The 24,897-nt window shown below is 40.2% G+C and overlaps 1 protein-coding gene across 1 annotated transcript in view; it reads left to right on the forward strand.

Moving 5' to 3' along the window:
• Positions 1-2,680: 2,680 nt before the first annotated feature.
• Positions 2,681-24,897, forward strand: part of LOC148000459 (uncharacterized) — a 49,688-nt gene continuing 27,471 nt past the window's right edge. Inside the window, exons 1-5 of the mRNA XM_087589363.1 lie at positions 2,681-3,070; positions 7,556-7,670; positions 8,400-8,573; positions 9,526-9,632; positions 11,634-11,686. Coding sequence (XP_087445489.1) covers positions 2,814-3,070; positions 7,556-7,670; positions 8,400-8,573; positions 9,526-9,632; positions 11,634-11,686 — 706 coding nt within the window. The 5' untranslated portion in view covers positions 2,681-2,813. The remainder of the gene's footprint in view (positions 3,071-7,555; positions 7,671-8,399; positions 8,574-9,525; positions 9,633-11,633; positions 11,687-24,897) is intronic.

Below are 24,897 nucleotides of genomic sequence, written 5' to 3' on the forward strand. Positions count from 1 at the left end.
CTAGCATTTGTTCCATCCGGAAGACCTAGTTTTACAGGAATGCCCCCAAAATTCACTCTTCCATCCTCTCTGACTCTGCTCAACAGCAGCACTGGAGCCTTGGAGGCTAGGATGCTGGTTGATTTTAAGCAACTCTACAAAATGTGGATATAATCTGGGAAAAGTGAATCACAGTAGAGGTATCTTCTCCATCACATTGTCCTGAGGGCAAGTCTGAAGCTCATTTTTTTGTGATTGATGTATAATTGCCCTGCTAAGTGTAAAAGACAAAAGAGAGAACCCCAAATGGTCCAGCATGATGAATGGGTAAACAGAGTTTATCATATTGATACAATGGACTAGTCTCTAGAGATGGACAGAGGCATTGACAGTATCTTATGATAAAAGAAGCTATTATTTAATGACCAAGAAAGGGGATATTTCTATATTAGATGACTTCATTTTTGTTAAATACGCAAAATGACCTGGTTGGTGGGGGCATAGAAATTTATCCCAGCACTCAGGAAGCAGAGGCATGTAGATTTTCACGAGTTTGAGGCCAGCCTAGTCTACAGAGGTACATTCAGGAGAGCCAGAGCTACACACACTCAAACACACACACACACACACACACACACACACACACACAGACAGAGAGAGAGAGAGAGAGAGAGAGGGAGAGAGAGAGGGAGAGAGAGAGAGAGAGAGAAAGGGGGTGGGCAGAGACAAACTTTCTTGAAAATCAACCAATCACTCACACAAGGAATCACTTAAACAAACAAAAACCTCAAAAAACCAGACACCAAAAAACCAATCAATCTATCAAACAATGTCAGAAGCAACAGCAGCAGCAGCAGCAGCAGCAACAACAACAACGACAACAACAACGACGACAACATCTACACCAAAAACCAACGGAATGAGACCAAATGTTAGATTGGATTGCAGCCAGTTTACTCCTTAACTCAAAGCATCCATGAAACCCAGGCACATCATGGGCTATGGTGTGCTCTACACATCCTGATCTTAAGTTCCTATACTTAAAGTAACACTTCTGTCATTAAAGAGGGATAGGCTGAGCTGGTGCCTAACAAGTTGATAGGGGGTAGGATCTGGAGGAATAAAGAGTACCTTCTAATGGCCACAGAGTTTTCTCAAACTTAAAATATTTTTAAAACCAATAGTATAAGGGATGCATAATTTAATGACATAGTAAGAATGCACTCCTAGATTATATACTTGAAAAAGATGAATTTGCTGCATAAGTGTATTACATACCTGTAAACATGTTATTATTGAAAGATAATGCTTCTTTCACATGTATGAATGTTTTGCCTACGTGTCTGTGTGTGCACTATATGTATGTCTGGGCCTGTGAAGATATGAGAGTTCTAGATCGCCTATAATTAGATTTGAAGATGCCTTTGAGCTTCTTTGTAGGTGTTACTGTAGGTTTCAGGGTTTGAAGCTGACTGATGTTGAGGATTACCTTTGCCCTCCAGTAGCAGACAGGTTACCTTCCAGTATTATGAACTCTGGTTAGTAGTGTGAAGAGTCTAGTTAGACCCCGGCTCAACCTATCCCTCCCCCCCCTGTGATGACAGAAATGTTATCTTCAGAAGTCAGTCCTGAACATCAGATTGTGTAGAGCAACCAATAGTCTTGGCACTGGCTTGTGATGGTCAAGGTTTTCTATAGGACCCTTTGGGTAATGACTCAACAGGTTGTCACCCATTCCTGTTGCTGGATTTGTAACTTGGTGGCACAAGATGTCTAGGTGGAGCCTCGTGTCATGTTAGTTTTTGGCTCCATATGTATTCCATACATATAGGAAGCTAATAGAGTAGCAGATTTCCATTTAATTTTTTCAAAGGGACTTTAGTGTTTGTTGTCCCTCCCCTTATTTCCTACTTTACCTAGGCTTGCATGCCAGGGCTGTGGGTGCCTGGATAAGAAAAAGAAACTGACCCTCTTCCTTATCAAGTATGAATCTGTATGCCCATTCCAACATGCAGCCAGCAGGTGACCAGGATACACTGGAGAGAGTGATCAACTCCAGTCAACATCATGTTGATGAATATGAAAGGAGGGTAAAGGGGCTTGAAAAATGCGAGGGAGGTAGAAGTGTGTACCCTTTGCCTCTACCCATTTCTCCCGGTTCCCTCTCATTAACCCCTCCTATTCTAGCTTTTATCTCTTCCCAACACTATACACTCCTTCCTCTTCCTGGGGCGATATTCTTCTGCTCCCTAGTTCCCTAGTAGATAGTCAGGAATCCTGTGTGGTTATCCAGATTGTAGTTCTCATATCAGATACTTAAAACCTAACATCCTTAACAGCAGACACATGAAATGTTTGTTGTTTTGGGTCTGGGTTTGCCAAATCAGGATGATTTTTTTAGGTCCATCAGGCCAGTCTTAGGGTTACAGATTGCAATGGCTGCCCTAACTGCCCTCAGTACTCCCTTTGAAGGCCATGCAAATAGATCTACTTCAGCGTCAACATTGACAGAGCTTTGAACAAGCACTGAGGGGGCTGGGCTCCTAACAGTGGAGTCTGAGGGGGGCACACATGGAGCATAAGCATAGGGTACAGTCCGTAAGCCAGCTCCATTGTGAGCTCAGAGCATGTCACTATGGTGGTGCCAGTGCAGCTGTGTTACTAGGTGATGAAGTATAGTTCAGTTAACCCTGAATGAGCAGGTCTTGCCTACACTTCTTTGGCAAGAATTGGTGATTTTAGCAAACTCTTATCGTATAATTTGGGAGGTGGAGATTAGCTAAATGGGAGGGAAGAGAGGGTAAGAAGGTCCTGGGCGGCCCTAGCGCTCCATAATGGAGGAAGATTTTGAATATGATGCTCTGGCATTGAAGTTCCCTAGAAGGGGACGCTGGTACACCCGTCTGTGGCGCTCCTGTCCTGGTTTTGGATGCCTGCATCAAAAGAAAACGACGAAATTTCCCCTCTATCTGATCGGGTATGATCCCGTGGGTCGATTACAAAGAGCGGCCTGTGTTGGGGACGTGGAGAAAATTGAAAGTATGATCCATGAGTGTCATCATCATGTGGATGAATCTGATTGGAGGGGCAGGTAATGGGGCTTCAAATTGATGAGGGGAGTAAAAGGAGGAGGGTAGGAACTGTTAGGGACACTCAGGGCTAAGGAGGAAGACAAATCAACTTCCAGGGCTACAATCTGAGGGTAGAGAGTGGTCATACATAGGCTCATTTTCACTGGGGACCCCTGGGTTTTATACCTGCTAAATGCTCTTAGTCGTATGAGACCTCCACACTGTGGAACAGCAGCTCCTAGGCCTTAATGAAACTACATAATTTTATTCTTATGTTAACCCTTACATTTTGTAAACATACAAAAAGACACACACATTCACACACATAAATACCGTTGATTTGCCTCTGTGTATTTTCTGTGTACCATTGTGATAGAACCTGGTGCAGGATCCCCTGGAACTGCAGCTATAGACAGTTGTGAGCTGCCCTGTGTGTCTTAGCAATCAAACTGAGTTCTCTACTAAACAAAACTAGAGCTGTTATTGCCAAGACCCCTATCTAGATTTTCTTTCTTCTTTGTTGTTGTTGTTTTCTGTTTTTTCATTTTTATTAGATAGTTCATACATTTACATTTCAATGTTATATCCTGTCCTGCCTCTTCCATCCCACTTCCCACTCCCCCTGATTCTATGACGACTTTCTTAATACATAATATGATGCAATATAATAATGTATAATATAATATAATGTATATGATACAATATAATAATATAGTATAAAATAATAATGGATCAAAGACATTTAGAACTGGAACTGTGACCATGCTCCCATGTAATCACCTTCTGTACTGTTGTTTTTACATCGATACACATGTGAAGGACAGAGATTGTCCTCATCTCACTTCCTGTGCCCCACACGTGTGGAGCTTAGGGTGTGGTGGTCAGAGACAATGTCGACTGCTAGTTATGTTGTACCACCATGGGGTTCTAAGGCCTGAGCTCAGGCAAGCAGGCCTCCCTGTGGGTTCCAGCCCATCGTCCCTCTGTTCTGGAGACTCCACTCAAGCAAGTCCATGGTGTGCTTTATTTACTGTCTTGGAGCACACTGATCCTCACACTTGTAGGCAAGTGAGCTTTGCGGATCCCCTTATCCCAAGATCAGCAGTCAGGTTTTCAGGACAAATGCTTTACCAATTGAGTTTTAACAACTACCCCAGCCCCTCATTCCTTTTTCTCTGTGTGTGTGTGGGTTCTTACCATGAACCCCCTTGCTCATCGTCCCTCCTCCTCTTATATGAGGGTTCACCCCCACCCGTTTGCCCACTCCTTCCGGATTCCCTGCCTTAGCATTCCGTTCCACTGGGGCTAGAGCCTTGGCAGGACCACGAGCTTCTCCTCTTATTGGTGCCCAACAAGGCCATCCTCTGCTACATATGCAGTTGAAGCCAGGGGTCTTTCCATGTGAACTCTTTAGATGAACGGATATCTGGGTTCTCTCCAGCTCCTGGCTATTGTAAATAAGGCTGTTGTGAATGTAATGGAATATGTTTCTTTGTTTTATGTTGGAGCCCTTTTTGTGTATATGCACAGGAGTGTGTAAAGCTGGGTCCTCCAAACAGATTTCCAGAGTTGTCCCAGCTTGCTCTCCCACCTACAAAGGAGGAGTGTTCCTCCTTCTCCAAATCCTCGCCTACCTCTGTTGCCTGAGTTTTGATCTTAGCCATTCTGACTGGTGTGGCGTTGAATCACAGGGTGGTACTGATTTGCATTTTCTCTGATGACTAAAGATGTTGACCAGTCCTTTAGGTTCTTTTTGGCCATTTGATATTCCTCAATTGAGAATTCTTTGTTTAGCTCTGCTCCCCATTTTGTAATAGAGTAATTTGATTCTCTGGAGTCCAACTATTTGAATTCTATGTGTATATTGGTTGTAAGCCTTCTATCAGATGTAGGATTCATAAAAATCTTTTCCAATCTGTTAGTAGCCATTTCTTTCTAATGACAGTACTCTTTGCCTTACAGAAGCTTTGCAATTTGATGAGGTCCCATTTGTTGATTCTTGATCTTGGAGAATAAACTATTGCTGTTCTGTTCAGGAAATTTTCCCAAGTATTCCAGGCTCATGTATTCTAGGCTCTTCCCCATGTTTTCTTCTTTTAAGTTGAGAATATCTGGTTTTATGTGGAGATCCTTGATTTGCTTGGATTTTAACTGTGTACAGGGTGATAAGAAAGGTTTGATTTGCAGTCTACATGCTGAGTGCCAGTTGATTCAGCACCAGTTGTTGAAAAAGCTATCTTTTTCCCACTAGATGGTTTTAGTTCTTTTGTTAAAAATCAAGTGACCATAGGTAGGTGTATGGGTTCATTTCTGGGTCTCCTATTCTATTCCATTGATCTACTTGCCTATCGCTGTACCAGTATCATAACATTTTTATCACTATTGCTCTGTAATACAGCTTAAGGTTAGGGAGGGTGATTCCCCCAGAATTTTTTTTTCTTGTTGAGTATAGTTCTCAGGATCCTGTTTTTTTGTTAATGCAAGTGAATTTCCAAATCGCTCTTTCTACCTCCATGGGGAATGGAGTTAGAATTTTGATGGAGATTGCGTCGAATCAGTAGATTGCTTTTGGACAGATGCCCAATTTTATAATGTTAATCCTGCCAATCTGTGAGAATGGGAGATCTTTCCATCTTATGAGATCTTCTATTCTTTCTTCAGAGACTTGAAGTTCTTACCGAACAGGATTTTCACTTGCTTGGTTAGAGTCACACTGGGTTATTTTTTTTTATTTGTGATTATTCTGAAGGTGTTGTTTCCCTAATTCCTTTCTTAGCCTATTCATCCTTTGAATAGAGAAAGGCTACTGATTTGTTTGAGTTAATTTTGTATCCAGCCACTTTGCTGAATTTGTTTAAGGGGGCATCCTTGACTACTCCCTGATTTTAGTGGTATTCCTTCAAATTTCTCTCAATTTAGTTTGATGTAGGCTATTGGTTTGCTGTATATTGCTTTTCCTATGTTTATAGTAAGCTTTGAATTCCTGATTTTTCCAAGACTTTTAAAGGTTAGCACCTCATTCTTATATCCTGTCTTTATGGTTGAAGGGGAATCGATGACACACCAGCATATTTTCCCTAGTTCACATGCTTCTTGATCATTTTGTTATTCTAAGATGTTAATTAGTCTTTAAGGTGGAGCTTCATATAAAGAATACAAGAATGAAGTTTAGTTTTAAAATATTCTTCTGTTCATTGGATATTTTCTTTAAAAACACTGAATTGTCCAATGGTAATTTTTCATTCTGTCAGTCCATTTATTCCCCACATGTAACTTAGATATCCCCTGTGTAGAATACACGTTCTAATATCTCTCAAGATCTTCCCATTTGTAAAACTTCATTTCTCTGCCCAGTCAAGCTTCCTTACATTCTATAAATTTAAATATAACATGAAATGAACATTATTCTTTGGAACCCTTCTTTCATTTTACTGAAACTCTATGAATCTCAAGCAAGGCAGCTATGCCACCATAGGTTATTACCTTGTAGCAATATTTACCTGATTTTGGTGTGAGTCCATGGGCACATTGATCAATATACGGCAAAGCATGAGGTCCTGGTTTCTATACCGAGTATAGAAGTGTTACATATGGACATAAAAAATGAAATGTGAAAATAAAAATAAAAGAAAGTATTGAGGACTGAGGGCTTATATTTTGTTCACTGTTAAAAATGTACATAGATGCAAGTGACCGGTAAAATTGCCACTTACCTGTTGATTGTGACATATTTTGTTTAATGTAGGCCACAATGGGTTGCATGATAATTACCTTTAATTTTGTAAAGTGCTAAAAGTATTGCTAATTATAGTTGTAAAATAATAAAAAGGATAAATGACCTTCCATTCTTAGAGAGGGTAAAATGTGAATGAAAATGAAGGTAACCACAATAGATAAGATAGGAGGATTAAGAAATGTAAACTTCTTTTATATGAATTTTTTTATGTGTACTGCTGATAAAATCCTGTTTTTCTCTCACAGAATAGTTCTGTTTGTTATCACTAGGAAGAGAAATCATTACCATGATCAGGAAATGCTGAGCTCTCAGGAGCTGGAAATGCTTGTAGTGTTGTAGCAGATTTCTTCCCCATTCGAACTGAAACATCAGAGTAGCCCCTATTAAGATATGTTTAATGTTCATCCCTTGGATGGGGACATGGAGTCATGGAGCTCCTGAAAATACCGAGGAGTAACTAGTAAGTTCCAGATATTAGAGTATGAATTAAATTCAAGCTGAGATCAATTTGGGAACTTTTCTAGGATTCAGACAGGCTGCTTTGAGCAGCGAAGAAGGTCAGGATAGAACACCTGCCTTAAATAGGAAGAGTCATGTACCATATCCCTAGCACAGTAAATGAACATTCGAGTAGACCTCAATAAATAAGAACATTGTAGTTACTTTCTTCCATCAGATAGAAATCACCTTCATATTATGTAGTACTTACAGGTGATGATAGTCTTACTGGGAATTCAGAGATGTTGCTAAATGTGTTTTCAATTTGCAGGACATCGCTGCATTATGCGAGTGCCCACAACCATCCAGATGTAGTGACACTGTTATTAGAAAATAAGTCCAACATTAACATCCAGGATGATGAAGGCTGCACACCGTTGATTAAGGTAGCTATTGGCCATCTGTTTTGGTATGAAATGGATTAGAGGTGTCCTTGTTTGGTTTCTGTTGTTGTGAGAAAACACAGACCAAAACTTACTCAGGAGAGGAAAAAGTTATTTAGCTTACATTTATTCATCCCAGTTGATCCTCATGGGAAACCTGGTCAGGAACTCAAATCAGGAACTGGGGGGAAGAACTAAACTAGAGATCAGGGGAGAATGCAGCTTTCCATGGCTTTTACCCAGGTTTGGTCAGCTTTTTTTTATACAACTTTGAACTCAGGCATGCCCCTACCACAAGACCTTGGGCTTTCCTACTTCTGTCTAAATAAAAAAAAAAATAGTTCCACACAGTGCCCCAGAGGCCAGTCCAATTCCTCAAGTGAGGATCTTTCCAGGTGTATTAAGCATGTATCACATTGGCAAAAAGAACAAAATCTAAGCAAACAAGCAATCTCTGCATTGTGACAGCCAACCAGCACAGACCTGAGTGCTTAGGACATCTAGGTGGGTTGGTAGAACCCCTTAATTCTACCACTTGGAAAAAGATGTGGTGGGGAGATCATTAAATGAGTCAAGCCTGGAGTATTTAAGAAGACCTTGTGTCAAAATGGAGGGAAAATATGAATAACTAAAACTCTGTCTGATTTCAGAGAAACTATTCAGTGCCATTGTAGAAATGTCTCCCTTGGCTTCCTTGAAGTGAAGATGTATTTCTTTGTACAATTTCCACAGGCTGCGCAGCGGGACAACACACATTGTGTTTGTGTATTGCTCAGGCACAATGCTAATCCAAATTTGATGGATTACAGTGGGAATACAGCCTTTCACCATGCCATTTCCAGGGGCAGCATAGCAATTGTAAAGATGCTCCTGGAGTACAACGTAGATATTGAAGCCAAAACAGAGGTAAAGGTCATTCAACTTCATTCCCAATGCACTTCTAGCTACTTCTAGCTGGGACACTCAGACCTATTTTCTACATGCAGAACCTCAAGCATTCTCACTGAATGTGTTCAGAGGAACGCTTTTTCTCTTTAAATATGTGTGTGTGTGTGTGTGTATTTATAATTAGTGCCAAAAAACCCACAGAATAGCATATTTTGTCTCAGCGTTGACTTTAAGTTTGAAATTCAAGATTATAGGCTTTAGGATTACACACAGACACACACAGACACACACAGACACACACAGACACACACACACACATACACACACACATCACATCACATCTACACCAACAAGAAAAAGAAATACATTTCAAGTTTAATGATTATAGAATATATAGAACTGGGTTGCTGCTAAGAAGGTATTGATGTGTGTTTGGCTCAGGGATGAGGGCAGACTGGGAAAGGAGAGAGGTGTCAGGCAAATTAGAAAATCTGATCATTGAGAAAATATACAAAACATTTTTATGATTTTCAAAAGTTTTGGTATTCATAGAAGATGCTATTGCCCTTGGGAGATAATTTTTAGTTTAGAAAAGAAATATATTTGGAGTGCAGATTGAGAAACTCTGCTCCAGATACCTCTTGAGCACACTCCTTCAACAGGGGCATACCAAACTTTATATTTTGGGGTTGTGTCCATGGAGGTCCTAGTCTTTGGAGCTAAGAAGATTGGAACCATTGAGTGTTTGGGGAAAATTCTGGAAGGGATTGGTGTTCATATGCAGTGTTGTGTAGACAAAAGATGTGTCAAAGGGAAGAAGAGAGCTGTGTGTGGAAAGCACAGCAGGTGTTGTAGGAAAAATGATGCCTTGTGACTCAGTACAGTGTGTGTTTATGTTCACAAAATCTGTGATGAACTTTCAGTTGAGAAACAAGTTGTTTTATAAAATGTAATATTGTTTTCTTTACAGTATGGCTTGACACCACTGCAACTTGCAACATATGAAAATCAGACTGAAATGATAAACTTCTTAGAATCAATGAGTGCAGATGCACAGGCCGTGCAAGTGTCAAACAGGTACAGTTTCTTCTCTTCTACAATCTTAGTGCTGTTCTTGATGGTGAGAATTGCTTAAGTCAGGAATATTAATATGATATTAAATGATTTGAAAAACTCAGAGAAATATTTAGAAAGCTTATTACACACGAAATATGAGCTAGAAAAGAGACTGTTCCAACACAACAAAAGAACAGCAGTACCAGGAGTGCTACATAGCTCAGTAGTTCAGTTCGTGAGTCATGAACCAAGACAAAGAATAAGCTAGATCAGCTGTTGGTCTACTTCAGTATTTTTTATTTTGACACAGTTTGCTACTGAATTAAAGGTCATGTGTGTCATTGGCAAATGTTCTACCATGAATAAACACCCCCAGTCCCTGAGTCTGAAATTTTATAATTTCTGACCTTAAAAATGACAGTATAAGCCATATCTTTAGAATTATATGTTACATAATCACAGGTAATAAATAGTGTTTCCTAATGATCTGTTTGAAATGTCCAATGCAGTAGAAAACTACCTTTTGCTAGGAGGTGTTCGGGAACTTTCATCCCGTAATTAACTAGCAATGTTGGTGATATTGCAGTCCAAGACATTTTTGTGTCACATTTCAGATGGAGCTTTTAATGTGGATATATAAATAGTTCATTTCCTTCCACATATTCTGGTATTTTAGAATTATAAATCTTCTCCTAGATTTTGTGAATGTTTAGCTCTAAAAAAATTGATCTTACAAAGCTATATTCCCTTCCATATGAAATAAAATTATTATGCTGAAATTCCATGTTTAGTACACATGTTTACCTAATGTTTATGTTGAGCCATTATTTCCAGACAACAGATCTGTGCTTTAAGGTGAGCCTTTCTAGAGAGAGCTCACTCTCCTTTCAAAACTTAATGCTCTTTGAAATATTTAATTTTATTTTTTCTTATTCATTTTACATCAAACTCACTGACCCTGTCTCAGTCTCCCTATTCCACAGTCCTTTCCGGTTCCCCTTCCCCTTCACCTCCGAGCAGTCATGGATCCCCTATATATCCCCACACCCTGGCACTTCAAGTCTCTGCAAGGGTAGACACTTCCTCTCTCTCCAAGGTCAGACAAGGCAACTCAGCTAGAAGGAGGTATCCCATGTATAAGCAACAGCTTTTTGATAGGCCACATCCCAGTTGACTGGGACCCATATGAAAACCTAGCTGCTCTTCTGCTACATATGAGTGGGAAGGTGTGAGTCCAGCCCGTGTATGTTCTGTGGTTGGTGGTTCAGTCTCTGAGAGCCCCAGGCATCCAGGTTATTTCACTTTGTTGTTTGTCCTCTGGAGTTCTTATCTCCTTGCAGACCTGGAATCTTTCCTCCTAGTGTTCCCTAAGAGTCTACTGCCATACATCCCTGAGCAAGGCAAATATTCTCTTTAGAGTTTTTAAGAGGGAGGGAGGGAGGGAGGAGAGAGAGAGAGAGAGAGAGAGAGAGAGAGAGAGAGAGAGAGAGAGAGAGAGAGACAGAGAGAGACAGAGAGAGACAGAGAGAGACAGAGAGAGAGACAGAGAGAGACAGAGAGTCAGAGAGAGAGAGAGAGACAAACAGACAGAGAGAGAGAGAGAGAGATTGATTGACTGATTGTGTGTATGCATGCTTGAGCCTTTTAGTTTGTGTTCTATTTAAAAGCTAACCATGCCTCATGTTTTCTCTTGAGAAAGTCGCAAGGATACCAGTCAACAGTCATAGTGAATTGCTGAAAAATAAATTCAAAATTGTTTGACTAGACCTGTAGTTCCATGAATTACATCCCAGACTGTGGGAGGTAGGAGACACACAGACCTTTGTGAGTTAAGTCCAACATGGTCTATGGGGTGGGTTTCAGACCAGCATGGCTACATAGTGAGATCCGGTTTCAAAAAACATTGTTTGTGAACATCTAAACTAAGATACAGGGGACTGAAATATAAAGGGCTTCAAATGCTCGCTAAATGTTTTTCTTATGAATAGTACAATAACCATAACTTATAAATCTATGCCACAGTGCAAGAACACCAGCACATAAAAAAGAAGTGAAGCATGTAAGATTTTTGGAAGGTAAGATTTTTATATCATATATAAATTTACTATATTGTAGCTGGTCTTATTCACCCTAGATAAAATAGTGCGGACATTTTAGCTCCTCTCCTACTGTGACCACACAAGGCAGCCCAGCTAGCAGAAAGGAATCCAAATGCAGGCAACAGAATGAGAACCTGCCCTCACTTCAGTAAACCAGGAGTCCACATGAAGAGCACGTGAAGCTGCACGTCTGCTACCTCTGAATATGGGGTCTATGTGCAGCCCTGACGTGCTCTTTGATAGGTGGTTCAGTCCCTGTGAGCCCTCATGGGCCCCTGTTGGTTAATCTGTAGGTTTTCTTGTTGTGTTTCTGAACCTTCAATGGCACTGTCCTCCTTTGAATTCAATATCCTTCCCCCAACTCTTTCACAAGACGCCCCAACCTCCACCTGATATTTATTTGGCTGTGGGTGTGTACATCTGTTTCTATCCAGGGCTTGATGAAGACTCTCAGAAGAATTATCCAAGGCTTCTGTCTGCAAGCATAGCAAAATATCATTAATGGAGTCAAAGACTGGCTCTCTCCCACAGGGTGGGTCTCAAGTTGGTCCAGTTATTGGTTTGGTATCTCCTTAATGTCCGTTCCATTTTAACCTGCATATCTTGGTGGTAGGATAAATTTTGGGTTGATGTTTTTCTGAGTGCTTTGGTGTTCTCCTCCTTCTCCTGGAAGTCTCCCCTGGTACAGAAGATGACCACTGAAAACTGCATATCACCTGCTGCTAGTAGGCTCTGCAAGTCTCAGCTCCATAGATAGACTGCTAAGAGCCCCCATGGTTCCTGGTCTTTGTTTCACCACAGAGATGCCTCTCCACTGGTATCTTCTGTCCTAGCTCCCACACCACACCTGCTCTGCACCTTAGTTCCCCTCCCCATCCTACAAATTTCCCTCCCTCAATCGAATCCTGATATCTATTTCATTTTCCCTCCTGAGTGAGATTCACGCATCTTCCCTTGGGCCCTCATTACTTAGCTTCTTTAGGTCTGTGCACTGTGGCCTGGTTATTCTGTAATTTATGGCTGCTAAGGTCCTCACCTTTAAGTGAGTACATTCCATGCCTGTCCTTCTCGGTTTCAGTTACCTCATCCAGTATGATGTTTGCCAATCCCATCCATTTGCCTGCAGTTTTCTCAAATTCCATGTTTTTCATAGCCGAGTATTATTTCATTGTGCAAATATACCACATTTCCTTAATCAGTTTTTCAGTTGTCTCCTGTCCATGGTTATTACAAGGAGAGGTTTTATGAACATAGTTAAGCAAGTGTGCTTGGGTGGTATGGTGGAGCAAGTTTGGGGTATATGCCCATGATTGACATAGTTGTGTCTTAAGGTAAAAACTATTTCAAAATTTTTGGAAAAAAACCCGCCAAATTGCTTTTCAAAAGGGATTTTAGGGGTTGGGAATTTAGCTCAGTGGTAGAGCATTTGCCTAGCAAGCGCAAGGCCCTGGGTTCGGTCCCCAGCTCTGAAAAAAAGAAAAAAAAAAGAAAAGGGATTTTAATGTCTCTCCCACCAACAATGGAGGAATATTCCCTTTGCTCAATATCCTTGTCAGCATGGCTGTCACTTGAGGTTTTGATTCTGGCTGCTCTGACTGGTGTAGGATGGACTCAGGGTCCTTCTGATCTGCATTCAGTGATGACTGTAGATGAGCATTTGATGTCTCTCGGCCTCCTGAGCATCCTCGGCTGGGAATGCTTCGTTTACCACTGTACACCATATTCAGATTGGTTTATTGCTGTCTAACTTTTTGGGCTTTTTATATATTTTAACCATTATTTCTCTGTGAAGTGTAAGACTGATGACGATCTTTTCCCAAAATGTAGGCTTCTCTTTTGTCCTTTTGATGGTGTCCTTTGCTTTACAGAGGTTTTTAAGTTTTGTGAGTCCCCATTTATCAATCATTGATCTCAGAGGCTGGGACAGTGGTGTGCTGTTCAGGAAATTGTCTACTGTACCGATGTCCTCAGTATATTGAAGTTTCTGCTTCAATGTCAAGGTCTTTCATCCACATGAACTTGAGTTTTGTGCAGGTTGAGAAATACAGATCTATTTGCATTCTTCTTCATGCAGACATACAGTTACACCTGCACCATTTGTTGAAGAAACTTTCCTATTTTCCCCATTGTGTGGTTTTGCCTTTGTCAAAATCATGTGTTGGTAGGTATGTGTGTTTTTTCTTTGATTTGATTCCATCGGTCAACTTTTTGTTTCTATACTAATTCTATACAGCTTTTGTTATGATTGCTCTGTGATATGTCTTGATATCAGGGATGATGATACCTCCAAAAATTATTTAATTATTCAAGATATCTATCTATCTATCTATCTATCTATCTATCTATCTATCTATCTATCTATGTATCTATCATCTATGTATCTATCATCTATCTATCTATCATCTATGTATCTATCAGCTATCATGGGTTTTTTGTTTTTTAAAAAATTGCTCTTTCAATGTCTGTAAATAATGGTCTTGCAATTTTGAAGAGAAATGCATTGACTGTGAAGATGCTTTTTGTAAGATGGCCATTTTCACCTTGTTAATCCTATCCATCTGTAGTATAGGAGACCTTTCCATCTTCAGATGTCCTGTTAATTCCTTTTTCAGAGACATAATGTTTTTGACAGGCAGGTCTTTAAGTAGCTTGATTAGAGTTGTACTGGGCTATTTAATGTTATCTGTGGTTACTGTAAAGGGTTTTGCTTGACTAAATTTTTCTTATCCCTTTTAACTGTTGCATGAGGAAGGGCTGCTGGTTTTTTGAGTTAATCTTGTTCAGACACTTTTCTGTAAGGGTTTATCACCTTTGGTGTAGGAGTTCTTTGGTAGATTTTGTGAGGTCTCTTTTGTATGTGGGCAGCTTTGCTTACTCTCTGGTTTTAAGTTTCTCTGCATATAAGTTGTTAGTGTTTATTGGCTGGTTCAGGTATGCAAATTTGATCACTGAGGTCTCTAAGACTTTTAACATGAAGGGGTGCTTGATTTTATCAACGGCTTTATCAGCATCTAATGTGATGACCAAGTGAATTTTTTTGACATCTCCACCCTTGCCAGCTGCAGCTATCCATTCATTTTCATGGCTGTCAAGCCATCTCCCCTGTATCTCCCCAGACCCGATCCTGAAACACTCAGTTGTCTCAAATTTACCCACTCCCACCTAGTTCCTTCCTTCCTCTGCCTCCTCTGAGTATTTTCCGGTATGTTCTAAGTTAGATTCAAAATCCTCTCTTGGTCCTTTCTTCTTCATCTTCTTTTGGTCCTGAGTATAGTATTGATATCCTGTACTTTATTGCTAATATCCACTTAGAAGTGAGTATACGCCATCCATGTCTTTTGGGTCTGGGTTATGTCACTCAGGAAGATATTCTCAAGTTCTATTCATTCACCTGCAAAGGTCATTATGTCTTTGTCTTTAGTAGGTGAATAGTATCCCACATTGTCTTTTTTCATTAAAAAAAAAAACTTCACCCTTGTCAGTTGCAGATTTCCATTCACTTTCAGGACCATCCATCCATCTCTCCTCTTCCTTACCCACACCTGATTCCAAACCCATCCCATAGCCCTCCGTATCTCTTCTCTATTCAGTTCACTCCCTCGTCTTCCTCTTAGGACTGCTTTATGCACTCCTTTAAGTGAGATTCAGGCATCCTCACTTGTGCATTCCTCCTTGTGTAGCTTTTCTGAGTCTGTGGATAATAGCATGGTGTCTGTATTTTTGGCCAATAACCATCTATAAGTGAGTACATAACACACATGTCCTGTTTGAACTCCGGAGGATATTCTCAAGTTCCATTGATTTACCTGCAAAATTCATTCTGCCTTTGTTTGTAATAGTGGGATAATATGCCATTTTGAAAGTATACATCACTTTCTTTTTTTTTATTAACTTATGTATTTCTTATTTACATTTCAAGTGTTATTCCTTTCCCAGTTTCCAGGCCAAAATCTCCGTAGCCCCTCCCACTCCCCTTCTTTATGGGTGTTCCCCTCCCATTCCTCCCCTATTGCCGCCCTCCCCCCAACAATCACGTTCACTGGGGGTTCAGTCTTCGCAGGACCCAGGGCTTCCCCTTCCACTGGTGCTCTTACTAGGCCATTCATTGCTACCTATGAGGTCGGAGTCCAGGGTCAGTCCATGTATAGTCTTTAGGTAGTGGCTTAGTCCCTGGAAGCTCTGGTTGCTTGGCATTGTTGTTCATATGGCATCTCATCCCCTTCAATCTCTTTCAGTCCTTTCTCTGATTCCTTCAACGGGGGTCCTGTTCTCAGTTCAGTGGTTTGCTGCTGGCATTCACCTCTGTATTTGTTGTATTCTGGCTGTGTCTCTCAGGAGAGATCTACATCCGGCTCCAGTCTGCCTACACTTCTTTGCTTCATCCATATTGTCTAATTGGGTGGCTGTATATGTATGGGCCACATGTGGGGCAGGCTCTGAATGGGTGTTACTTCAGTCTCTGTTTTAATCTTTGCCTCTCTATTCCCTGCCATGGGCATTCTTGTTCCCCTTTCAAAGAAGGAGTGAAGTATTCACATTTTGATCATCCATCTTGAGTTTCATGTGTTCTATGCATCTAGGGTAATTCAAGCATTTGGGCTAATATCCACTTATCAATGAGTGCATACCATATGTGTTTTTCTGTGATGGGTTAGCTCACTCAGGATGATATTTTCCAGTTCCAACCATTTCCCTATGAATTTCACAAAGGCATTGTTTTTGATAGCTGAGTAATATTCCATTGTGTAGATGTACCACATTTTCTGTATCCATTCCTCTGTTGAAGGGTATCTGGGTTCTTTCCAGCTTCTGGATATTATAAATAAGGCTGCTATGAACGTAGTGGAGCACGTGTCTTTTTTATATGTTGGGGCATCTTTTGGGTATATGCCCAAGAGAGGTATAGCTGGATCCTCAGGCAGTTCAATGTCCAATTTTCTGAGGATCCTCCAGACAGATTTCCAGATTGGTTGTACCAGTCTGCAATCCCACCAACAATGGAGGAGTGTTCCTCTTTCTCTGCATCCTTGCCAGCATCTGCTGTCACCTGACTTTTTGATCTTAGCCATTCTCACTGGTGTGAGGTGAAATCTCAGGGTTGTTTTGATTTGCATTTCCCTTATGACTAAAGATGTTGAGCATTTCTTTAGGTGTTTCTCAGCCATTCGGCATTCCTCAGCTGTGAATTCTTTGTTTAGCTCTGAACCCCATTTTTTAATAGGGTTATTTGTCTCCCTGCGGTCTAACTTCTTGAGTTCTTTGTTTATTTTGGATATAAGGCCTCTATCTGTTGTAGGATTGGTAAAGATCTTTTCCCAATCTGTTGGTTGCTGATTTGTCGAACCACAGTGTCCTTTGCCTTACAGAAGCTTTGCAGTTTTATGAGATCCCATTTGTCGATTCTTGATCTTAGAGCATAAGCCATTGGTGTTTTGTTCAGGAAATTTTTTCCAGTGCCCATGTGTTCCAGATGCTTCCCTAGTTTTTCTTCTATTAGTTTGAGTGTGTCTGGTTTGATGTGGAGGTCCTTGATCCACTTGGACTTAAACTTTGTACAGGGTGATAAGCATGGATCAATCTGCATTCTTCTACATGTTGACCTCCAGTTGAACCAGCACCATTTGCTGAAAATGCTATCTTTTTTCCATTGGATGGTTTTGGCTCCTTTGTCAAAAATCAAGTGACCATAGGTGTGTGGGTTCATTTCTGGGTCTTCAATTCTATTCCTTTGGTCTATCTGTCTGTCTGTGTACCAATACCATGCAGTTTTTATCAGTATTGCTCTGTAATACTGCTTGAGTTCAGGGATAGTGATTCCCCCTGAAGTCCTTTTATTGTTGAGGATAGCTTTAGCTATCCTGGGTTTTTTGTTATTCCAGATGAATTTGCAAATTGTTCTGTCTAACTCTTTGAAGAATTGGATTGTTATTTTGATGGGGATTGCATTGAATCTGTAGATCGCTTTTGGTAAGATGACCATTTTTCTATATTAATCCTGCCAATCCATGAGCATGGGAGATCTTTCCATCTTCTGAGGTCTTCTTCAATTTCTTTCTTCAGAGTCTTGAAGTTCTTATTGTACAGATCTTTTACTTGCTTGGTTAAAGTCACGCCGAGGTACTTTATATTATTTGGGTCTATTATGAAGGGTGTTGTTTCCCTAATTTCTTTCTCAGTTGTTTCTCTTTTGTGTAGAGGAAGGCTACTGATTTATTTGAGTTAATTTTATGTCCAGCCACTTTACTGAAGTTGTTTATTAGCTTTAGTAGTTCTCTGGTGGAACTTTTGGGATCACTTAAATGTACTATCATATCATCTGCAAATAGTGATATTTTGACTTCTTCTATTCCAATCTGTATCCCCTTGACCTCCTTTTGTTGTCTGATTGCTCTGGCTAGAACTTCAAGAACTGTATTGAATAAGTAGGGAGAGAGTGGGCAGCCTTGTCTAGTCCCTGATTTTAGTGGGATTGCTTCAAGTTTCTCTCCACTTATTTTAATGTTAGCAATTGGTTTGCTGTATATGGCTTTTACTATGTTTAGGTATGGGCCTTGAATTGCTATTCTTTCCCGGACTTTATCATGAAGGGGTGTTGAATTTTGTCAAATGCTTTCTTAGCGTCTAATGAAATGATCATGTGGTTTTGTTCTTTCAGTTTGTTTATATAATGGATCACGTTGATGGTTTTCCATATATTAAACCATCCCTGCATGCCTGGGATGAAGCCTACTTGATCATGGTGGATGATTGTTTTGATGTGCTCTTGGATTTGGTTTGCCAGAATTTTATTGAGTATTTTTGCGTCTATATTCATAAGGGAAATTGGTCTAAGTTCTCTTTCTGTGTTGGGTCTGTGTGTGGTTTGGGTATAAGAGTAATTGTGGCTTCATAGAAGGAATTTGGTAGTGCTCCATCTGTTTTAATTTTGTGGAATAGTTTGGATAGTATTGGTATGAGGCCTTCTATGAAGGTCTGATAGAATTCTGCACTGAACCCGTCTGGACCTGGGCTCTTTTTTGTTGGGAGACCTTTAATGACTGCTACTATTTCCTTAGGAGTTATGGGGTTGTTTAACTGGTTTATCTGTTCCTGATTTAACTTCGGTACCTGGTATCTGTCTAGCAAATTGTCCATTTCCTGCAGATTTTCAAGTTTTGTTGAACGTAGGCTTTTATAGTAAGATCTGATGATTTTTTTAATTTCGTCTGAATCTGTAGTTATGTCTCCCTTTTCATTTCTGATTTTGTTAATTTGGAAACACTCTCTGTGTCCTCTAGTTGGTCTGGCTAAGGGTTTATCTATCTTAATGATTGTCTCAAAGAACCATCTTTTGGTTCTGTTGATTCTTTCTATGGTCCATTTGTTTCTACTTGGCTGATTTCAGCTCTGAGTTTGATTATTTCCTGCCTTCTACTCCTCCTGGGTGTATTTGCTTCTTTTTGTTCTAGAGCTTTTAGGTGTGCTGTCAAGCTGGTGACATATGCTGTTTCCTGTTTCTTTCTGCAGGCACTCAGAGCTATGGGTTTTCCTCTTAGCACAGCTTTCATTGTGTCCCATAAGTTTGGGTATGTTGTACCTTCGATTTCATTAAATCTAAGAAGTTTCTATTTTCTTTCTTTATTTCTTCCTTAACTAGGTTATCATTGAGTAGAGCATTGTTCAACTTCCACGTATATGTGGGCATTCTTCCATTATTGTTATTGAAGACCAGATTTAGGCCGTGGTGGTCTGATAGCACCCATGGGATTATTTCTATCTTTCTGTACCTGTTGAGGCCTGTTTTTTGACCAAATATATGGTCAATTTTGGAGAAAGTACCATGAGGACCTGAGAAGAATGTATATCCTTTTGCTTTAGGATAGAATGTTCTATAAATATCTGTTAAGTCTATTTGGTTCATGATTTCTCTTAGTCTGTCTACGTCTCTGTTTAATTAGTGTTTCCATGATCTGTCCATTGATGAGAGTGGGGTGTTGAAATCTCCTACTATTATTGTGTGAGGTGCAATGTGTGTTTTGAGCTTTAGTAAGGTTTCTTTTACGTATGTAGGTGCCCTTGTATTTGGGGCATAGATATTTAGGATTGAGAGTTCATCTTGGTGGATTTTTCCTTTGATGAATATGAAGTGTCCTTCCTTATCTTTTTTGATGACGTTTAGTTGGAAATTGATTTTATTTGATATTAGAATGGCTACTCCAGCTTGCTTCTTCAGACCATTTGCTTGGAAAGTTGATTTCCAGCCTTTCACTCTGAGGTAGAGTCTGTCTTTGTCTCTGAGGTGTGTTTCCTGTAGGGAATGCAGGGTCCTCATTGCATATCCAGTGTGTTAATCTGTGTATTTTTATTGGGGAGTTGAGGCCATTGATGTTGAGAGATATTCAGGAATAGTGATTATTGGTTCCTGTTATGTTCATATTTGGATGTGAGGTTATGTTTGTGTGCGTTTCTTCTTTTTGTTTTGTTTCCAAGACGATTTGTTTCTTGCTTTTTCTAGGGTGTAGCTTGCCTTCTTATGTTGGGCTTTACCATTTATTATCCTTTGTAGTGCTGGATTTGTAGAAAGATATTGTGTAAATTTGGTTTTGTCCTGGAATATCTTGGTTTCTCCATCTATGTTAATTGAGAGTTTTGCAGGATAAAGTAACCTGGGCTGGCATTTGTGTTCTCTTAAGGTCTGTAGGCCATCTGTCCAGGATCTTTTGGCTTTCACAGTTTCTGGTGTGATTCTGATAGGTCTGCCTTTATGTTACTTGACCTTTTTCCCTTACTGCTTTTAATATTCTTTATTTTGTGTGTTTGGTCTTTTGACTATTATGTGACGGGAGCTGTTTCTTTTCTGGTCCAATCTATTTGGAGTTCTCTAGGCTTCGTGTATGCTTATGGGTATCTCTTCCTTTAGGTTAGGGAAGTTTTCTGCTATGATTTTTTTGAAGATATTTACTGGTCCTTTGAGCTGGGAGTCTTCACTCTCTTCTATACCTATATCCTTAGGTTTGATCTTCTCATTGAGTCCTGGATTTCCTGTATGTTTTGGACCAGTAGCTTTTTCTGCTTTACATTATCTTTCACAGTTGAGTCGATAGTTTTCTATAGAATCTTCTGCTCCTGAGATTCTCTCTTCTATCTCTTGTATTCTGTTGGTGAAGCTCGTATCTACAGCTCCTTGTCTCTTCTTTTGGTTTTCTATATTCAGGGTTGTTTCCATGTGTTCTTTCTTGATTGATTCTATTTCCATTTTTAATTCCTTCAAGTGTTTGTGTTTTCCTGGAATCCTTTCAGGGATTTTTGTGATTCCTCTCTGTAGGCTTCTACTTGTTTATTTATGTTTTCCTGTGTTTCTCTAAGGGAGTTCTTCATGTCTTTCTTGAAGTCCTCCAGCATCGATCAAATATGATTTTGAAACTAGATCTTGCTTTTCTGGTGTGTTTGGATATTCCGTGTTTGCTTTGGTTGGAGAATTGGGATCCGATGATGTCATGTAGTCTTGGTTTCTGTTGCTAGGGTTCCTGTGCTTGCCTCTCGCCATCAGATTATCTCTAGTGTTTCTTTGTTCTGCTATTTCTGACAGTGGCTAGACTGTCCTATAAGCCTGTGTGTCAGGAGTGCTGTAGACCTGTTTTCCTGTTTTCTTTCAGCCAGTTATGGGAACAGAGTGTTCTGCTTTGGGGCGTGTAGTTTTTCCTATCTACAGGTCTTCAGCTGTTCCTGTGGGCCTGTGCCCTGAATTCACCAGGCAGGTCACTTGGAGCAGAAAAGTTGGTCTTACCTGTGGTCCCAAGGCTCAAGATTGCTCGTGGGGTGTTGCTAATGATCTCTCCTCAGGGGCAGCAACCAGGCGGACCTGCGCTGCCCTTTCCGGGAGCCCCTCGTGCACCAGAGTCCCAGATGGCGTTTGGTGTTTTCCTCTGGAGTCAGAGATGTGGGCAGAGTGCAGTCTCTTCTGGTTTACCAGTCGTGTCTGCCTCTCTGACGGTTTAGCTCTCCCTCTCCCAGGATTTGGGTGCAGAGAACCATTTATCTGGCTGGTCCCTTCAGGTTCCTGCGGTGTCTCAGACGCAGTGGACCTGCTGCTCCTGTGCCCTTATCTACGGGAACCTAGAGACCGTTTCCTCTTGGGCCAGGGATATGGGCAGGGGTGGGCAGTGTTGGTGGTCTCTTCTGCTCTGCAGTCTCAGGAGTGCCCACCTGTCCGGGCGGTGAGCTCTGTCTCCCACGGGGTTTGGGAGCAGTGAGCTGGAGGCAGGGAGCACGAGATTCGGACTCCCGCTAAAAACTGGAAGTGTCCGGTCCTCCCACGGGGTTTGGGAGCCATACATCACTTTCTTTATTCATTGTTCAATAGAGGCACATCCAGGTTGTTTCCAGATTCTGGTTAGTATGAACAAAGCTACTATGAACATAGTTTGACAAGTGGTTCTTTGGTACAGTGTGACATCTTTATGACTACACACCCAGGAGCGTTATAGCTGGCCCTTGAGGTAGAACAGTTTTTTTCTCTCAGTTTTGTGAGAAACCACCCAATTGATTTCCAAAGTTGTTGTTCAAAGTTTCACGTCCATCAGTGATGGATTAGTGTTCCCTTTGCTCCACAACCTGCCAGCATTCACTCTCACTTGAGTTTTTCATCTTTGCTTTTGTGATGGGTGTCAAATGACATGTCAGAGTGGTTTTGAGTAAGCAGCTCTTGGTTTTGTTCATTCTTTGTATTGTTTCCCATGTTTCTATGTTTAATTTTCATACCATCTTCTCTTGAGCGTGTATGCTTCTGTTTTTATTTTTAATATTGCATATGTGCTGATTAGCTGCTATTATGAAATCTCTCCATTTCTTTTGAAGGGACATAGTGTTACGAACTTTCCTTTTGCACTGCTTTTATTGTGTTCCCTAAGTTTGTATGATTTGTGCCTTCACTTTCATTGAATTCTAGAAAGACTTTTCTTCTTTCAACAGTGGTCACTTAGCATAGAGTTGTTCAGTTTCCATGAGATTGTAGGCTTTCCATTGTTTTTGTTGTTGACATAGTCCAACTTTAGTCCATGGTGACCTTATCAGACACAAAAGCATTTTGGTGTTCTTTTGTTGTTGTTGTTTTTGTATTTTCTTGTATCTGTTGTAGATCTGTATCTGTACATGTTCAATTTTGGAGAAGGTTCCATGAGGTGCTGAGAAGATACATATTTTTTTATTTGAGTGACAGCTTCTATAAATATATGTTGTTGTAAAAATATTAAAATAAAAAAGTAAAAGTTGTCTTTTACCCCGCTAGGTCCGCACCTCGGTGCCCCAAGATATCTGCTAGATATCTTGGCGGAAACACAGCCCAGCCGCACATTTTCCTACACTCAAACCCTCACATAAAACAACACACAACACAATAATCTTTGATCCAATTGGTAAGGTATAGTTGCCACTTAAACATACAAGGCCTGGTACCATCCATCCCTTAGGAAGATTGATAACAACCTGTAAATACACAGAGCAGAATCTTAACATCACCTGCCATGGCTCCTCCCCCCTCTCTCTCCTCTTCTCTGTGTTAATCCCCTTCTCTTCCTTCAAGCTTCTCTCCTGCCCATCCTTGCTTCTCCTCCAGTGTCAGGTCTCCTACTATCCTGTACCTGCCCCTCACCTGTATTTTACAAATTCAATGGGGAGGTGGTTCTGGTGAAGTCATCTGAGTTCTGAGTATGTGACTAGGCAGCTGTCCTTGGGGCAGTGGAATTAGCATCAAAATACAGAAACTTCAGGGCAAACCACCACAGATATCTGTTAGGTCCATTTGATTCATGTCATCTACTAGTTGCATTACATTTCAGTTTAGTTTCTCTTTTGGTGACATGCCTGTTGGTCATTAACGTGATAATATGTAGGTGATGTCCCCTACTATTAATGTGTGGAATTGGAGGTGTGGTTTAAGCTTTAACAAAATTAGTAAATGTTTCTTTTGTAAAGGAGGATGCACTTGTATCGCAAGCATTGATGTTTAGAATTGAAGCATCATCTTGTTGGATTTTCCTTTGATTTATATGCAGTGTCCTTTCCCATCTCTTTTAATTATTTCTCATTTAAAGTCTATTTTACTAGATATTAGATTGGCTGCTGCAGCTTGACTCTTGGGTCCATTTGCTTTACAGACCTTTTGTCCAGTCCTTTATTCTGTGGCAGTGATTATCTTTGTGGCTGAGTTGCATTTCTATATGCAACAGAATTATAGATTCTGTTTATGCATCTACTCTCTTAGACTATGTCTTTTTATTTGGTAAGTGAATCTGTTCCTGTTCAGAGATATTAATAATTAATGATTGCTTTTACTTGGTATTTTGATTTTGGTTTGCATGTGTTTCTCTTGGTTGGTTTTACTATGCGATTATTAGTTTCTCGTGTTTCATTGAGTTCAGTTACTCTCCTTGTCTTGGAGTTTTGCTTGTAGCATCCTGATTAGTGATGGGTTAGTAGAAAGATATAGTTTGCGTTTGGTTTTGTCACAGAATAGCTTTTTACTCCATCTTGAGTAAAATTGATTGAAAATTTTGCTAAGTATTGTAGTCTGGGCTGACAGCTATAGTCTCTTAGGGTCTGTAAGACATCTCTCTGGCTCTTCTGGCTTTTAATTCTCTGTTGAGAAGTTTGGTATAATTCTGATTGTTCTGTCTTTATATGTAATATGTTACTTGCCTCTTTCTCCTTGTGGCTTTTTAATTTTCTCTCTTTGTTTTGGGGATTTAATGTTTTGGTTATTATGTAGCTGGAGGATTTATTTTCTGACACAGTAAACTCTTATTTGTACTGTAAGCTTCTTGTGTGTATGTAGGCATCTTTTTCTTGAGGTTTGGGATGTTTTCTTCTATGATGTTGTTGAAGATATTTTCTGGGCCTTTAATCTGGGAATCTTCTTCTCCTGTTCCTATTTTTCTTAAGTTTGGCCCTGATTCCACATCCAGCCTATCAGGCTGTGCCTTTTTAATGGGGAAGATGAGTTCACTGATATTGAGAGATATTAACAACAAATGAGTGTTAATTCCTGCCATTCTCATTTTGTGAATGAGTGATTATTATTTATTTTTGTTAACACCAATCAATTTGGTGTTCTGTAAGGTTCCTCTAAGTTTATAGGCATTCTTCCTTTATGTTGTATAAATTTCCTTCTATGATTTTGTTGAACATGTGTTCTCATCTTTGGAGCTGGT

Source organism: Rattus norvegicus, chromosome 16, assembly GCF_021556685.1.
Source record: "Rattus norvegicus strain SHRSP/BbbUtx chromosome 16, alternate assembly SHRSP_T2T, whole genome shotgun sequence".
In the NCBI taxonomy this organism is placed as follows: Eukaryota; Metazoa; Chordata; class Mammalia; order Rodentia; family Muridae; genus Rattus; species Rattus norvegicus.